At 37.4% G+C, this 14,352-nt stretch overlaps 1 protein-coding gene across 1 annotated transcript; it reads left to right on the top strand.

Moving 5' to 3' along the window:
- Positions 1-4,350: 4,350 nt before the first annotated feature.
- entr1 (endosome associated trafficking regulator 1) lies at positions 4,351-12,654 on the top strand. The gene is made up of 8 exons (XM_053480498.1): positions 4,351-4,637; positions 5,499-5,596; positions 7,826-8,242; positions 8,349-8,422; positions 9,398-9,509; positions 9,616-9,678; positions 10,424-10,563; positions 10,688-12,654. Exons 1-8 carry the CDS (start codon positions 4,592-4,594, stop codon positions 10,770-10,772), a joined length of 1,035 nt encoding a protein of 344 aa, XP_053336473.1. The 5' UTR covers positions 4,351-4,591; the 3' UTR covers positions 10,773-12,654.
- Positions 12,655-14,352: the final 1,698 nt, after the last annotated feature.

Below are 14,352 nucleotides of genomic sequence, written 5' to 3'. Positions count from 1 at the left end.
TAATAGTCTAAGTTGAAGCCTAGCTTTTTTTTTATTTTTTATAAATATTCCAATAAATCCTTAATGTTGTGCAAGAATGTGACCAGATAATAGGAGTGGGAGCAGTTGAAATTAAATGTAAATATTTGTGTAATAGTGTTATCTTTACTATACATATACAACTAGTCAGGTATATGGACATAATGGTCCATTGATTTAACATCTCTTTTACTAAATGTGCCAAAGACTCGTTATTGGCTGCAACGAAATTTCCAATCTCTAGCATTATTTTAATTCCCATTTATGTAAAATATTCCTTAGTGACAGTAAAAAGGAGTATCTATAGTAGGTTTTATCATTCCTCTTCTTTTAAAAAATGTATACCGATTTGGAATTATTTATTTTGTACCCTGAGATGTCTCCAAAAACTTTAGCAGCACAGGGACACTATCTTTTATACTGTTTATCCCTTGAGCTGATTAAGTACACAAACGGGAAGACAGTTCACTTAACATTGTTCCAGAATTTAATCATCGACACCTTTCACAAGGAGGGAAAGCTACAGAAGATAATGTATTGAAACATATTCATATAAGAAGTTCACTGGAAGGGAAAAAGTGCAGTAGGAAAAAGGGCCCAAGCTCCAGGGATTTATGTTTATGTTATGGAATGATCCCAGTTTTATAAACATTTTTATTACCAGTTAAAAATATCTTGCCAGACACCAATTACCTTGACACACAACCAAAAAGGATGAGCAAGGGTACTTTCTTGGCAATTGCATCTGTCACAAATGGATAAGATTGAAGGGAAAAATTTTATTAAGCTTAACTATTTAATAGTGCAGTTAGTGAGCATGTGTGAATCGTACACAGCCCTCATCCAATTCTTTCACAGAAATCCCACCGCCAATATCCATCTCACATAATGTTTGTATATGATCAAAAGAAACCATAGTGTGCTGAGGAAATAATGAAACAAATTGAATAACCGTTTGTCTAGAAATGTTACGCTATTACGTGAAAGAACTTCAAATTTAGAAAAACTCTGTCTAACAAAATGCAGAATCTGAAGATAATAGAAAAATTGAGATTTGTGGAGATTAAATTTGAGGGGTTCAAAAGATCCAAAGTGTCAATCAATGTTTTATCTCAAACTGTTTTAATTTTGTCGTCCCTCCACCGTAAAACAAAAAAGAACTCAATGAGACCAGGCAATTGATTGTGACACATAGCTCTATTATTGACTGCCCAATAACAATGTTGGAACCCTGATAGGGTGTAATCTTTCGCTTGGAGCGCACCACAGAAACGCAGACACAAGGTGCGGTCTTACGGATAAAGGGTAATTTAATTAGGAAACATGGGAAAAGGAAAGGGTTTAAGAAGGGAGAAGGGAAAGAAGGGGAAGAAGGAAGTGAGGGTGTGCAAGTACAGGTCCAGAGGCAGATCCAGCTGGCAGGTAGGCACTTGGCTGGTGAGTGATGGTGGTGGGCAAAGTTGCAGAGTGGACCTTGTGGGCAGTGGCTCCTGCAGGCTATAATGTGCTTCTTGCAGTCGCAGCCAACTGGCCCTGCCTATTTTTACTACATTAATGTGCACTACTAAATGTCAAGAGAGATTAATGCTGAAGTAATATCTTTGCTTGGTTTGGAATACATTATATTAAAAATACAACATTGGAGAAAGAAAGACTACTTTGGATGAAACCATTTGATCTGGATACATTATTTCTGCCACATGTGTACTAAAATTTGTGGTTAACACCTTGGCCACAAGCTATTGATCAAAATTAAGCAGGCTGAGGGTGCACTAGGGTCTGGGAACTGTTTCTGGGAACTGTTTCTGTAAACACTTGGCCGTGGTACCAGTTGATTTTGGTCAGTGAGAATGCAATCATTCCATGCTCCGAAATCAGTCTCTGGACCACTTGCAGAGGTGGTCTCGGAAACTATTCACTCATTCTTGAGGACGGTGGGAGGGACATGTGTACTGTAGGCACTTGTGCTTAAAAGAGAAAGTGATGTAATAACTATTTGACTCTGATATAATATAATGAAGGCTCTGTATCCTACTTACCTTTTTTTTTTATATGAAGCATATGTTAGTCTCATGTAAAGATTGTGAAAAAATTGTGTTACAAATTTCAACACCAGAGTCATTTGGACCTGGAGTTTTCCTATTTGGGAGGGCTTTTATTGCTTCTTTCATCTCTTTTAATGTAAAGTCAGCATCTAACTTTGCCCTGGCCTCATTTCTAGGTTTAAGAAACACTTCTGTTAAAAAAAAATTAATTATCAAATCAGATGCATTACACCTAAATGTGTAAAGTTTAGTATACAGTAACATTTAATGTAACTATCATTCATATCTAAATATATCAGCTACATATATCAAGAATAACCCCATTAATGCTGAGAGAGCTGAGAAGCTGCCCGGTCTTTGGGTATTGAACTATACTGCCAAGAGTTTTTGTTTCGAGATATTAGATTATTACTTGTCTATTTGGAGCAGAGTGTGTAAGAGATGCTGATGACTGGAAAGTATGAATATATTTATCATCTAAAACCCTACATCACTAAAACAACAAACTTTCTGTTCACTTGGGTTGTCTCTTATGGAGACAAAAAGTAATCATTCCACTGGTGCTGGTTACTATGGAATGATCCACATGAAAGAGCTGGCTAAAAGCTATTTTTGGTGGCCGGGACACAGAGGAAACAGTGAAAAAATGTTGTTCATGTCAAGAGGTCAGTAGCATGTCACAACAAGTTTTACTTCATGTGTGGGATCAGTCAGATAAACCATGGCAGGCGCAATAGATTCTGCTGGTCTATTTGAAGAAAATATGTTTCTGGTGGTTGCTCAGAGTAAATGACCAGAGGCGTTCATCATAAGATCTACTACAGCTGAGAGCACCACTGAAAATCTGGATGAAACAATTAGTCTATTTTTCTTTAAGCCACTACAGGGTGCATGGTATGGTGAGGTGTTATGTACGAAAAAAAATGATTCTTTTAAACTATGTTATTTTACCATTTCTTCTGATAAAACTAACATTTAATCTCCAGTAACTAGAGAGAGGAAAGAAAAGTGAGTGTAATAGGTGCATAATCACTAAATATTAGTATCTCCTATAGCTCCCACCACCATTATGTATCTTCCCAATCACAACTGTGATTGGTGTGTTCTTATTAACTGAGATTAAGACTTTCCTTTTCTTACCATTCGAAGCATGAAGTAGTTGGTTAACCCATACCCTTTTCAATTTTTTTATGTTCCCTCTCCAACAAATGTGTTTCTTTTTGTAACACTATTTAACTTTTTCAGTTAGGGCAGTATCTTCTTCCTCTTTATGAGATGATTTCGAAGAACATGAACAAGAACATATGATTTCCCAAAGCAACATAATGAGAGAGTTGTGGCTTCTCCTCTCTGGGTAAAATGTACCATGTGCACCAGAAACTTCCTAGCTGTTTTAGATTAGTAAACTGAGTTTAAATTTAGATGTATGTTTCTGTAAGTTTTAATCCAAAAATCCAAATAACTTTACAGATCTTCATTGTAAAGGGTCTAAACAATGCATGTTCAATTAACTATAATCAATTAATTAACATGCACCTGTGGAATGGTCCTTAAGACCTTAACAGCTTACAGAAAGTAGGCATTTAAGGTCACAGTTCTAAAAACGCAGGACACTAAAGAGACTTGTCTACCGACTGTGAAAAACACCCAAAGAAAGATGCCCAGGGTCCCTGCTCATCTGCGTGAACGTGCATTAGGCATGTTGCAGGGAGGCATGAGGACTGCTGATGTGGCTAGGGCAATAAATCGCCATGTCCGCACTGGGAGACGCCTAAGACAGCGCTACAGGGAGACAGGAAGGACAGCTGATCATCCTCGCAGTGGAAGACCACGTGTAACAACACCTGCACAGGATCGGTACATCCGAATATCACACCTGCGTGACAGGTACAGGATGGCCACAACAACTGCCCGAGTCACACCAGGAACACACAATCCCTCCATCAGTGCTCAGACTGTCCGCAATAGGCAGTCCATGAGGAGGAGATGCACTGCAGTACTTCAAGCAGCTGGTGGCCACACCAGATACTGACTGGTACTTTTGTTGAAAGTCAGAGGACGTTTCTTTTTTTTGCAGTGTATATATATATATATATATATATATATATATATATATATATATATAAATTTTTTTAATAACATTGGGCAATTATTTTAATAACATTAGGCATTTGTCTATTTTGCCTTCTCGTTCTTTCCCCTGGAGTTTGTCTGACGCTGAGTCTCCTGCCAGGTCAGTAGGTGGCGCTGTTCATCATCTCCACTGAACTCTGACATGACAGAAGAAGACACGCAGCAGCAGAGAGCTCCTTGCAGCTAGCCGAAGTTACAGTGAAATGACTATTTTATTGTATTCCTCTTTATGACTATAAGTATCTGGAGATGTTAGAGATTTTATTTGGCTTGTGTTGATTTACGAGATGTCAGCTACACGGCTTTAATACAACACTGAGCAAATATTGGACATCTGAGCAACACAAATGTGTTAGTGTTGTGTTTATTAGCTAATAGAGCACTGTACAGGAAACATGTCTAAACACAAAGCATCCAAGAAGAAGCTTATTATTGAAGATGGTGAGTAAAGACTTTAGTTGTTTTGCACTACATGTTGTCTTTCACACACAGTGGGACCAGAGGAAGAGATGTCAAACTGATGGTCATTCTGTGTGATGCTTTTGGGATGAATATATATATAATGAATATAAAATTATCCGCACTTAGGTAATATTAAAACTTCTGTTGGCTGCATTGTCTTATCAGCTCTTTCAATTCAAGGCTACTGTCTCCCCAGTCACTGCTGTGTAGGTGTGAACGTGTTACATCAGTTCATTTGTAACTGCGGTGTGAGCAAAAATGAATGCCCCACTTACACGAAAGAAGAGCAGTGATTATTTTTTTGTGGTCTAGGTGTTTACCTAGAGCTGAAAGAACTCGCAGAAGAGCATAAACAGAAGCGTTTGGATATCTGTAAACAAAATTTGGACCAATACTCTAAGGAAGGTGAAAGTTTCTTAAAGATCATCATTACTGGTGATGAGACATGGATTCATCTCTACGGGCCTGAGAGTAAATGGCAGAGTACGGAACACAAACATGAACCATGAAAAAAATCCAAAAGTCAACCAGTCAATCAGCTGGAAAAATCAATTCTTACAGTTTTCTTGGATTCTCCGAGGTATAGAACATTATCAGAAAAAAGGTTCAACAATCAAAAGTACTCATTACAGTGAGATGCCTGTTGAAGAGCTAAAATCTAAACTTTGGATTAAACAGAAAGAAGTGTATTGAAAAGCAAGTAGATTGTTTAGAAAAAAAGTCAATTAAAATAAATTCTAAATAAATAAATTGACTCGCCCTTGTAGTCCTTATTGATCTTTTGTTCCCATGAGTTGGGAGTCTTTTACACTGTTAACACTTTTTGTACACCTACTACAGATGAGCTGAAAAAAGAAGGAGAAGAACTGAATCCCTTCTCCTTTAAAGAATTTATCAGGAGCAAAAATCATCACTCTGGCAGCGTCGAGCCTGTTGAGGTAAAAACACATTTTCTGTGCTTGACATTAATTGACATAATACAGTGGAACCTCGGATTACGAGCTTAATTCGTTCCGGAAGTGGGCTCGTATTCCAAAACACTCGTAAACCAAATTTAATTTTCCCATAGGAAATAATGGAAACTTAAATTATTCGTTCTACAGCCGAAAAAAATAAATACATAAATATAATTAATACAAAATATAAAGTAAAAATAAAACAAATTAACCTGTACTTTACCTTAAAAAAATTTCTAATTAAACCCCGACAGATAAGGGTTTTCGTTTGTGCATGCAGAGTGTATGTGTGTAAAATGTGTGTGCGCGCGCGCACACACACACATTAACGGATAGACCGTTTTTAAAACCATTAAAAAATTAGCAAGGAACATTCCTAGTCACACTCACGTGAGCGCATACTAACAGGATCACTGCTGTAAGTAAAACAACAACAAAAAACAAATTAAACAGCTCCTCACCTTTGAAAACAATCGCGACAGAGAGGAGTTTGTGTGTTTATTTGGCAACCTGAGAGGAGGGAGGATGAAGGTAGACTCGCTCGCGTTTACGGACCCCTTCTCTCAGGTTGCCAAACAAACACACAAACTCTCTGCCTTACACAGACACAAACACACACACTCAAAAACACTGCAGGCACTAAGACCCAGCAGGGGAGACGATAGGTCTCGGCTTTACAGCTCCCCTTCTCTCAGGTTGCCAAATAAACACACAAACTTCTCTCTGTCGCGACTGTTTTCAAAGGTGAGGAGCTGTTTAATTTTTGTTGTTGTTGTTTTACTTTACAGTAGTAATCCCGTTAGTATGCACTCACGCGAGTGTGACTAGCGATGTTCCTTGCTAATTTTTAAACGGTTTTAAAAACGGTCTCTCCGTTAATGTGAGTGTGTGTGTGTGCATTCACCCAGCAGGAGAGACGATTACCTACAATTCTGCTGCAAGAGAGAGAAAAACCGTTGGCTCACTTGTGATGACGTAACGCTCGTTGTTAAAACAAGAAGCGCATGCGTGAAACATGATACTCGGTGCTCGTTAACTAAGACAATGCTCGTTTTTCAAGTAAAAAATTATTTAAAATTGTTACTCCTAATCCGAGGTTCCACTGTATTTAAATAATGCCTCTATTTTGCATTCTTTTCTAATTTAATACACCAACTTTTATTACTTTTGCTGTAAATTATAAAAATCTTTTGTTGTTCAATTATTTATAAAATAAAAAAATCCCAGAATTTGAATGTGGTTCCAAACTTTTGGACTTTATAACAGATTTTACACATTCATTTTAGCTTATTTAATAAAAGTGACTGAGGGTTAACCAGAGTAAATAAAGATGCTACAAAGTGTGATACATAAACACGTGATACCTCCTATCCATCAATTTGTTCATCTTCTTTTTTTTTTATTTTTATAATTATTTATATTTTTCCAATTTTCTCCCCAATATTAGTCGTAGCCAATTCCTCCCCGTCGCTAAGGGGCTCCCACACTACTACCACTCAGTCGGGAGGGCGAAGACTATCCCGTGTTTCCTCCGAACCGCATGACGTCAGCCGACCGCATCTTTTCGAACTGCTTGCTCACTCGGAGGAAAGCGCTAGCCGCTCCTTCTGCGTGCGCGAGCTCACAGACGCCCATGATTGTCTGTAGAGCCGTGATTAATGTGGGAGCGCAAGTACCTCTCATCCCTTCCACCTGACAGAGCTCGGCCAATCAGCTCTCTCTGTGCCTCCGGCTGTGAGAGGAAAACAGCATCACCCGGGGTTCGAACCAGCGCTCCCCGGATGATGGGGCGAGCGCTTTACCACTGCGCTGAACCACTCGGAGGCTCAATTTGTTCATCTTTAGTAAGCGTTTTATCCAGGTCAGGGTCACGATGGATCCTAAGGTTATCCTTAGCGCGGGGGGGGGAATCATTGGAGGAAACTCCACACAGATGCATGGATATAAGAAAATACTCTATTTTGTGCCTATTGTACTTGATGATGATGTGATCAAAATAAATGGGTGTAATTGTTAAAATGAATTGTTAATTTGGCTGGCAACCATTAATCAGTCATAAGGCAAATATGTATTCTGAGAAGGAATTATAAACCACAAGAAGCTAAACACCCTTAAGAGTTAAACAGTTATGGTGTTTGCTGAGAGAGTTGCATTTTGATCTCATGACTCATTGGTATTTTTGTGGTGATGTTTTGATGTTTCTTGTTCTAGAAAGCATCTGATGGTGCTTGTTCAGTGGAGGATGAATACAAATACACCAGAGACTTTGAGAACTGCCTTAAGGCTGACTTTTTCACAGATCCCACCCTTCTTGACCAGTCGTTTGACTATAAACCCGAGGACGAGTGGACCGACAGCTACCACCCCTCGGCTATTGACGGAGCACATGATTTAGGACTGAGTGGCGCTCTGGATGGCGGCGCTTATTTGGATCACTCTTTACTGTCCTGTGAAGACAAGGACGAGACAGTAAATGAGTGGGAGCTGGGAGAGGACTTCTCACCACAGCCTCACTTCCACAGAAAGAGCACGGGTAGCTATGAAGGAGATGAAGAGACCTCGGTTATTGATCTCACCTTCCACTCGAAGAAAAGAAGTACAGAAAATGGAATAAGTTACCAGCAAAAGGTAACACGATCTTGAGTGGTTAATTTGTTACTCAGTGGTGTTATTGTGTCACATTTACACATAAAATATTTTTTTTAATTTTGTTTTATATCTCATGCTTTTCTAGCTAAGAGAAGAAAATTCTCAGCTTCGGAAGCATATCAGAGAACTGATAAACAAGTCCGAGGCTGATTCTTCTAAGTAAGATGCACACATGAATACATAAATAATGCCTCTGGATGATAACTGATGTACAGATATGCGAGGGCTAGTCAAAAATTGTCCGCACTCAGATTATGTTAAAACTTCTGTTGTCTGCACTGTTTTGTAGGCGCTTTCCGCTCGAGGCTACTCTCTCCCCAGCCACTGCTGTGCAGGTGTGAACGTGTTACATCAGTTCTTTTGTAACAAAAAAAATTTATGCCCCGCTTGTGATTTGCAAGAAAAAAAGAGCAGCATGCGTGATTAGTATTTTGTGGTCTGAGGGTGCTGAAACAGCTAATAGAAGATCATAAACAGAGGCGTTTGGATATCTGCAAGCAAATACTCTTTTGGATCAATGCTCTAAGGAAGATGAACGTTTTTTAAAGAGAATCATAAGTGATGAGACACGGATTCATCACTACAAGCCTGAGAGTAAATGCCAAAGTATGGAATGAAAACATCCTTGATCACCAACCAAGAAAAAGTTCAAAAGTCAACCATCAGCTGGAAAATTGATGCTTACAGTTTTCAAGAGGATAGTATTGGAACGTTTATCAGGAAAAATGTTCAACAGTGCTCGTTAGATATGCTTATTGTAGTGCTGAAGCCTAAATGTCGGTTTACATGCAGCCCTACAAGGATGAAGACTCACTTTTGATGATGGCAGCATTTATTTCGTGGCTCGCAGCTCAGCCTAAAACAGTTTTCAATGAGAAAAGGCGAAAGTTTGTTGACGGATGGATATAAAGTGTGTTAAAAAGAAAAGAGATCATGTTGAAAAAATATGTACAGTATTTGTTTTTTCTCAAAATTAATTAAAAAAATTCTACAGCCAGGGTGCGGATAATTTTTGACTCACCCTTGTATAATATTTGATAACAGACTGACTTTGCGTAACACTCACACAGAAGCATGGTTATTGTCCGCATGTACTGTACAGCTCTGATCAGAAAACATGTTTTTGGTGTATAGAATCAGAGAGCTCACAGACGAGCTGCACAAGCGAAATTTGCAAGAGGAGAGAGAAGCCAAAGCCTTAGAAAGAATGGTGCAGTCTGTGGAAGAAAATCTCCAGCTCATGACCGTATGCATGTTTTTTTTTATTATTTCAATTTACATTGATGTGAATACATCAACCCTCGCAAAATAGAACATCTCCGAGTTCGAATTGTGATTTCTTTCCAACATAGAAGCGCGCCGTTAAAGCTGAAAGCAGTTTGTCTAAATTGAAGCAAGAGGTCCATCAGCTACAGGTTTGGCTTTTGAATGCATTATTGTATCACATTTTTGCAAGAATTTGTTTACTTTAAACATGACAGGGCATGAATTCTCAAATGTGATTGGTGAGAATAGGTTTTTTTTTTTTTTTTTTTTTTGGCCTAAATAAAATCACAGGTGCACTGTTTATGTTCTTGTTTCTATGGTAATTGTTTATCACCTGGGCTTGTATGAGACTTTTAATCATTCTGTAAGATGACATTTATTGATATTTTTTGGAAGGAGTCTTCATTTTTTGCCCTTCATTCAGGAAATTCCTAACAAACGATAAAGGATATTTTTCAGGAGAGATCATACTAAATAGTAACATAAGGGATAGCCTGTTTAAGGTGTTGGACTACTCATCAGGAGGTCGTAGGTTTAAACCCCAGCACCACTGCTGGATAAGAGCGTCTGCCAAATGCTGCAAATGCAAATAAAGAAGTATATACATACTGTATATTTTCTTATACAATCTTATTAACAGAGAGAGAGAGAGGCTTGGATGTACTATAACTATAAGCAGTTAAAAGTTAAAGAATTGACAGTGTTGACAAATTGCTGTGAAAGACTAAGAGGAATAAAACACTTTGGGATGTCCTGTTTGTTGACTCTACTTCATTTCATGTCACATCATCTTTGTTGATTATTTTTCTATAACTTTACATATTTATTATTATTATTATTTTTATTATTTGAACTGCCTGTGTAGCAGCTCATACATTTTCCTCCTTTTTCCAGAGCCAGCTAGAAACATACAGATGTGAAAATGAACGTTTCCGTGCCGGAGAATCTGCTGCCATGAGCTCAATGAGACAGAATGCACAAGTGGCATCCAAGTACCTCAACAAAGTTGCTCAGGATGCTGAGACTTCCATTAAGTATGTCGGGGGGGGAGGGGGGGGAGAAAGATTGTAACTGATACTCATCATATCATTTCCTAAACTTTAGTGATTAGTCATATGACATGATGGATATTACTGAGTGTGTATTCTCTTTTTACAGGCAGTTGCTGACAGGTCGAGAGACTTTGTGCCTCGTATCAGAGCTGCTGCGGTCCATAGACAAGATCTCTGAGATTCCAAAATAGCACCTTCTCTAATTCACCTTGTCGTGCCTTAACCACCTCTGTTATTCTTTGCTTTTTCGAATCAGTTAATTTTTTTTTTACATACTATTCCTTTCTTCTGCCAATTTAATCCATGTTAATCTATATGGCTGGACGGATCACATGATTATTTATGGTTACATTGCAACATTTGTCTATGAAACATGCCATAAATCTCATCATAGTCATTTACTAAAGCATGCTATAAAGGAATTTTATCATGTTTGGTTTTCAACATTTAACTCTCTGGTTGGGAAGTTAAAAAAAAAGAAAAGAACTTTCCCCTTTTAAAGCAATCGTTCCTTCTAATGGTTGTCCTCATTTTAATTTCAGCTCCCCAGAATGGTAAACAAGTCTGTTCTATCGTTTCCAGGCCAGTGCCCCGTGAGAGCCGGGGTTTAATTTCTGACCCAAAGAGCATGTGCATCTCTGCTCTATAAATGAAGCCTTTAAAAATGAAAAAATTGTATTTCTTAGAAACAGCTGCCTTTATGTTCTATTATTCAAATGTGATAAACGTGTAAAGCTATGTAGTGTCACATCTTTGTGCAATTGATTTTTGTATAGCGATTTTAAACAGCATAGTGCTTTTATACATGATAAATATCTAAAAAAAAAAAGTCAGTACTGTGCACAAGTATGTATACTGTACTGATGGCATTTATTAAGCCATATATATGCAATATATATATATTGTGTAGAGACATAGACACATGATCAGCCATAATATTTTATAACTTGACCTTTCTGAAGTGACGACTTTTTTGGCTGAGGAGTGTGTGTGCGTGTGTGTGTGTGTGTGTTAATGTTTTAAAATAATTATTGTATGGTTATATTAACAGTAACTTAACTAATTTCTACATTTGAAACTTAATACAAGCTACACAAGCAATCAGCCATAACATTTACAATACTTTGACTTTATCTCCCTCTCTCTTACACTATATATACTGAGAGAAGGAAAGACCCCAAAAATTTATACAAACTTTAAGTTATCATCAAGCCTTTTTTTTAACTGGAATTTAATTATTCCAGTAGGTGCATTATTGTGTAGAACTGTATTATGTTTTCTCTAAGATGTCAGTAGTTGCATGATTGTCGATGCTCTCATGTGACTGTCAGGGGAATTTATATATTTTTCATGTCCCTCTGTGTATGAATGCACACACTTTCTAAGTTCCAAAATAATTCAGAACATATAATGAACAGTAACAACAAATTTCTACCTTTCTAACTTTATGTTTGGACAGTTTTAGAGAAATTAGCTGTTAGGTTGTTGCAGGGTGTTCTCTGTTGGTCATATCTCACACAGTGAATTTTTTGTAAATTTTTTTAGCAGAAACAGTCTGTGATCCCTGTAACTTTTTTTTTTTTACTTAAAAATTGCTGGATTGTTCAGACTGTAACCACAGTTTTGCAATTTAGCAAATAGAAAACATTCACATTCATCTGTACTTGACATATGCATAAACATCCTGTTTTTTTTTTTCTTTTCTTTTTTTTTGCTTTAACTTGATAATTTTTACTATGCTGGTTTGCTGCATACAAGATTTATGAGAATTTAATTACAGAAACTGGACATACGGTTACTGAGGGGTACAGGGGAGAGTGTGTCAAACAAAAACCATATGTTTTTTAAGCCTTCCTGTAATCTCACACCATTTTTGTGATTTTAATGAAACAAATGTACTAATTTTATTTTAGAAACTAATATAAAAGTATTTTGACTTTTTCTTTACTAATCAGCAGATATTTATGTGTTTATATTAGCAGACACTGCTATGACTAAAAAATATTGATATACTCTGTACGGCTTTCAATTTTTTTTAAGAAATGAAAAGTTGCTGATTGTTATTATATTAAACAGCTGTTGAAGTCTTGATTTTGATTGAGCAAAAGGTTTATTCTTTTTTAATAACAGCATCTCTGACAGTGCTTTCAGCTCTGAAGCAAATCACAGTGTTTGTATTAATTTTTGTTTATTAGTAACCTGTACATTGTATGACAGAGACTTGGCATAATCAAATTTAATGTCATAAACAGATTTTTGTAAAATGTTGCGATTTAACAAAAAACATAAGCATTGCAATTGTGAGCCTTTTTGTTAGGAGACATTAAGTTACATGGAAAAAGTCTCCATTGTCACTGCTTACAACTTGTATAGCAAAAGTGATACAACAGAAGGTTGTTTTCTGAACACTCCACAACCTTAGATGTAACTGTTTATGGTTAAAAAGACATATAACATTATAGAGATTAAACTACTGTTACTACACCTCTTTGATGGGTAAAGAGTTTTAAGAAATAGTTAAAAGGTTAGAGCAAAAAAATAGGATGATTAATGTAATCAGTAACATTATTATTTCAGGTTGAAGTTCACATAAATGTCCGTCTGTCTTTCTGTCCAATAGAACTCTCTGCCTAACTTATTAATAGAAAAAAATTTTGTAAGGTTGATTAACTTACATCTTGTTTATGCCCAGCTGCACTTTATTTGTTGTCAGCTAAATAAACCTCTTTAACACTTTTAACATTGCATTGTTGCAAAGAAGCTTTACAGAATCAAAAAGATCATTAGGGGAATGAGTATGAAATGTGTAAGAAAAGCAAGCGGAGGGCAACGTTGTCAAGGAAAAACTCCCCGAGAACACATTAGGAAGAAACCTTAAGAGGAACCAGACTCAACAGGGAACCTATCCTCATTTGGGTGATAACTGTTAGCAGGGATTGATCTGCAGTCATACTGTTTATTAGGAGGCTAAAAGTTCACTGTAACAGGAGGGCACTCACTCACTCATTACCGCTTAATCCTGTATTCAGGGTCGCGGGGAGTCTGGAGCCTTAGGGCATGAGGCGGGATATACCCTGGACAGGGCATCAATCCATCGCAAACTCCTTGCACACAGTGATGGGAATCGAGCCTGGCTGGTTATCAAACCCAGACCCTGCAGGTGCAAGGTGACAGTGCTAACCACTACACCACCGTGCCGCCTAACAGGAAAAGTTCTAGTTTAAGTTAATATAGGCGTTTAAGTTAATATAAAGTCCACACTAAAGTGGCAAAGGGGGTGTGGACGACTGTAAGCTCAGATTGATAAAAAAAAAATACAAATACAAAATAATCAACTGTACCCGACATTTCGCAAGAAGCTACATTACACCATACTGTTGATTATTCGTCTGTAACATGTCATTCTGTGTTTTATTTCTGAATTAAACATTTTTAGTATTTCCCTCAGTGACCTCGCACCTCCTGGGTTGAGGGTTCGATTGCTGCCTCAGGTCTGTGTGCATAGAATCTGCATGTTCTTTGTGGGTTTCCTTTGGGTTTTCTTCCACAGTCCAAAGACATTTAGATTAGGCTGATTAACATTCCTAAATTCCCCGTACTGTGTGTGTTTTTGGCTTGCAAAGGACTGGTATAGACTCTCCTTGTATAGACTCCTGATCCGGTATAGGATATAAATGAATAATTCAGTTCTCATTCTTTAACTTAAAAGTACTTTAAGGGGGTAATTAAAAGGCTTTGTCGAGACTTTTATTTTGAAGTCTGTTTACCCAA

Source organism: Clarias gariepinus, chromosome 21 (genome assembly GCF_024256425.1).
Source record: "Clarias gariepinus isolate MV-2021 ecotype Netherlands chromosome 21, CGAR_prim_01v2, whole genome shotgun sequence".
NCBI lineage: Eukaryota > Metazoa > Chordata > Actinopteri > Siluriformes > Clariidae > Clarias > Clarias gariepinus.
This window is presented reverse-complemented; position numbering and strand designations above follow the sequence as displayed.

Excerpts from the sequence above, each read along its gene's own strand:
- entr1 (XM_053480498.1), top strand. The coding sequence starts at position 4,592 with ATGTCTAAACACAAAGCATCCAAGAAGAAGCTTATTATTGAAGATG. Across the intron at positions 8,243-8,348 it reads GAATAAGTTACCAGCAAAAG|CTAAGAGAAGAAAATTCTCA; the intron begins GTAACACGATCT and ends ATGCTTTTCTAG. Across the intron at positions 9,679-10,423 it reads AAGAGGTCCATCAGCTACAG|AGCCAGCTAGAAACATACAG; the intron begins GTTTGGCTTTTG and ends TCCTTTTTCCAG.